This window comes from Sinocyclocheilus grahami, unplaced genomic scaffold, assembly GCF_001515645.1.
Source record: "Sinocyclocheilus grahami isolate Dianchi unplaced genomic scaffold, SAMN03320097.WGS_v1.1 scaffold414.1, whole genome shotgun sequence".
NCBI lineage: Eukaryota > Metazoa > Chordata > Actinopteri > Cypriniformes > Cyprinidae > Sinocyclocheilus > Sinocyclocheilus grahami.
In genome coordinates this window covers 452,914-456,647 of record NW_015505593.1, presented here as the reverse complement: position 1 = coordinate 456,647, position 3,734 = coordinate 452,914, and the positions used below count along the sequence as shown (strand labels likewise).

General features: G+C 40.0%; 1 protein-coding gene across 2 annotated transcripts in view; it reads left to right on the top strand.

Annotated features, from left to right (window-relative positions):
* The window catches only part of nfkbiz (nuclear factor of kappa light polypeptide gene enhancer in B-cells inhibitor, zeta), a 27,038-nt gene extending 23,513 nt beyond the window's left edge, over window positions 1-3,525 (top strand). For both annotated transcript variants that reach the window (XM_016232595.1, XM_016232594.1), the window contains 5 exons: window positions 986-1,049; window positions 1,166-1,335; window positions 1,414-1,524; window positions 1,610-1,777; window positions 2,475-3,525. In XM_016232595.1, coding sequence (XP_016088081.1) covers window positions 986-1,049; window positions 1,166-1,335; window positions 1,414-1,524; window positions 1,610-1,777; window positions 2,475-2,519 — 558 coding nt within the window. In that variant the 3' untranslated portion in view covers window positions 2,520-3,525. The remainder of the gene's footprint in view (window positions 1-985; window positions 1,050-1,165; window positions 1,336-1,413; window positions 1,525-1,609; window positions 1,778-2,474) is intronic.
* Window positions 3,526-3,734: the final 209 nt, after the last annotated feature.

Below are 3,734 nucleotides of genomic sequence, written 5' to 3'. Positions count from 1 at the left end.
CCCCCCCCCCCCCCCCCATTTCGATGGAGGGGGATCCACGCCGGAGGGGAGGACTGTGTAAAAATTTGATTTTTAAACGAGTTTTGAATAGCTGTTGGGCTTGTTTTGTCTTGCAGATCTGGCAACCTATCAGTACGTCTACCCTAAGTTGTTTCGGCAAGTGTATAGTGTAAATGCAGATATATGGTTCATCTTATAAAAGAAGATTTAAGCTGGTCATCAGAAAAAAACTGATAGTCTACAAATTGGAATTGGGCATCAAGAACTGCAGTGCAAATGCGGCCTAATTGACTAGTCAGTTGTTGAATAGCTAGTTAACTAGTCACCCACCATGGCCTATCCCTGAAGTCATTAACTTTATGTACAGTACAGTATTTCCTTGTTAACCTGCGCATGCATCTATTAGCCACTGTTTTTCCTGTTATCATTTTCTCATCGTCTTTCAACAGTCCATGTCTATCATTTAATCAAATGCTCAGTGTTTATTTAACCAGCCACTCACCTACTTCCTCATAACATGCTTGACTAATATGCATTTCCTCAAAAAAGAGGCACGCAACACAGGCAAAAAAATTCCCTTGACTGGCTGCACAAAACTTTGACTCTGAACAGGGTTTCTGCGGGTCCTTAAAAATACTTAAATTTAGTTGTATCAAATTTAAGGCCATAAAAAGTCTTAAATGGTACAAGAAAGTCTTAATTATTATTTCAAGAGGTCTTAAATTTGGGGACGGAAAGAGGGCTGCACAAAATAACATCCTTTGATAAGGCTGGAAAACAAAATGCCTGTGTTTCTATCAGCCATTAACTGTTGACAGATCATGGTACGCAACCATCTCTGCAATCATTAATGTTGCCACTCTTGGCTTTCATACAGAATCCCTCCCTTCTCCCAGAATGCCACAGTGTAGTACATGTTGAGATCTGTTTTCATGCTAGAGCTTTCTTGGGACTTGTAAGTACCAAACTCACTGTTTCCCTTCAGGCCATCCAGAAATCCATGCAGACTAGTGGGCGACAAGTCAACATGGAGGTGGTCAACTATGATGGTCAGTGTCTTTCAGAAACAAGATAATTTGTTCTAGTTAAGGAAGTATTTTATTTTTAATAAATTCATCAACAGTTGATGTTACAGCACATTAAAAAACATGTTTTGTGTTTGTAGGACTTACGCCTCTCCATGTTGCAGTCCTGTCCCACAATGCTGTAGTGCAGGAGCTGTGCTGTCACGGGACACCCCCCTCTGCTCAGAATCTGGCTCTGCTGCAGAAGAGGAAGCTGCTTGGGGAGTGTATCAGCACTTTGTTGCTCATGGGCGCATCGCTGGAAATGAAGGTGAACATTGTTTTGTTGTCACTAAAGGTGTCATTGTGTCTGCTGTTCTAGACTGCATTTTCACCGTTTTTCAAACAGGATCGCAAAAGTGGCCGCACCGCTCTGCATATGGCTGCTGAAGAGGCTAACGTTGAGCTTCTGCGCCTTTTTCTGGATCAGACCAACTACTTCTCTATTATAAACGCAAAGGTTAGTGAGCAGTGTTCTGTGGCACACTGACCTGCAGGCAGTTAGCCCTAGGGTTTGATGTGACCTCTCGTTGTGTGATTGGCAGGCATTCAGTGGGAACACAGCGCTGCACATGGCCAGCGCTCTGCAAGGCCGCCAGGCTCAAGTGGATGCGGTTCGATTACTGCTGAGACGAGGAGCCGATCCCAGTGCCAAGAACCTGGAGAATGAGCAACCGGCCCAACTAGTGTCCGACAGTCCGCTGGGAGACCAGGTCAGAGAACTCCAGTGCTAGTTTTACCTCTACAATAGGGATGGGCATTTGTCATGTCTTCCTTTTTGAGTACTGGAAAGCTCAGTAAAGCAATTAATTGATTAACTGAGGGGGCGGGGTGAGGCGGGGCTATGTACGTCATGGAGAAAACTATTGTAATAAAAACAATCAAATTATTGATGAAAATATGATGGGGATAAATAACAAAAAATGCTAGTTATTATTAACAATGCATCATCCATATTTTTGAAAAAGAAACTTATGAAAACATATGAAACACATGTCAGTAATGTTGGGCATTGCCGTTTGAACTGTGTGAACTGAAGCTGAAGAGTAAATGAACTTCGGTAAACTGAGTCGCTTTGCTAGTGTGTTAATTTCCTGATCGAAATGCTTCTTGTATGAAATTAATCATATAAATACACAACATAAACGTAAAACTGCAACTTAAATCCATTTATACAAAATGATGTGAATACACAAGTGAACTTGTGTAACTCTTATTGTGTGTGTAATCTCATAGTCGCATATTAGTTCCTAAGACCTGCTTTTGAATAGTCGTGTAGTGTTAAAAAAGAGAGAACTAGACTGGAGTAACGTAAATGAAACCGGTTTAAGCAGTTCAGGCAAAAGAGCCTCAGGCTCTTTGTGTGACTCACTGATCCCATAGAGATGTTTTTCTCTGTAATTTCCACAGGTGCGTCGGATCCTGAAAGGTAAAGGAGCACAGTCCCGCTCATGAGCGACCGTCCCATTCTTCCCTTCAGAATCACTGTCAGTCAGGCAGTCCGGTCTGTGTACAGATTCATTTGCCACTTCAGGCAGATGTCGGTTGTTTCTGTGAAACAGTTTTATCATTGTTCACTACTGAGTAGTAGATGGTAAAGGAAAGTGAGAGCAACAGTTCAGAGAAGCTACCTGGCATTAGAAGAGGAATCCAGTGTTATGAGGAAGTTCAGGAAGGATTATTCAGAAAGTAATAATAAATGAAAGACAGCGTTAAAGAGAAAGAAAATGAAGTCGTGCTGTCATCCAGATTCACTGGATTGAACAGTGAATCTTCTCTTGTTCAGTAGCAGATCTGAAGTGTTGCATTTGGCTCTGGTGTGTAAAAGGTTGTAAACTATAATCTCTAAACAATGTAACTACATCCGTATTGTTGTTATTATTATTACTCTTATGTGTGTTTTGTCAGAAGGTTTGCACGTTAAACATGATCAACAGTCTTTACCTGAGATGGTAATCAGTAACTTTAAACCTGTTAAACCAGAACGTCCCTGATTGTTGGCTTAAGGCGTGTTTCAGCATGTTATTTTGGGACTTTCTTCCATCAATAATTAACTTTTTGTGCGGTCATGTGACTCTCTAGAAGTCATCTAATTATCCTGGATTATTATTCTGATTTTTATTATTCTTTTTCTATTGTAACTTCTATTCTCAGAATCAACAGTAAAACCCACATAAAAATAGGGTTAAAGGTGTTTATTAATGAAGACAGAAAGAGACTGTTTTAGTGCATTATAACAGCTCATATTAAACATATCTGAATGATATTGCTGATGTATATGTTTTTGTGGTGATGGGATAAGTATATATTGTTATTTTGTATATATATTATGTCATTCAGCATTATCTTTCCGTTGTGCTTCAGTAGTGGGTTAGTGTTTGCTTTGCAGGTCACATGATATTCTGTGAGTTTGAACTGCCAGCTGTAATTCAGTCTTAAATAAAGTTTCCTTTTTAGTGTCTGCTGTTCTCATGAGAATTTCAGTCATGTCAGGAGGCTGAAACAGAACTAGATTCGCATTTCAGAAGAGTGTCAAAACAGAAGAGCAGAAAACTGATCCAGACCAGGAAATAATCACACTGTTTTTATCTCAGTGCAATTTATAGTAAATAATGGAGAAGACCAAAAGATTGCAATAATAGTAGTAATGTGAATGATGGCTGTCCATTA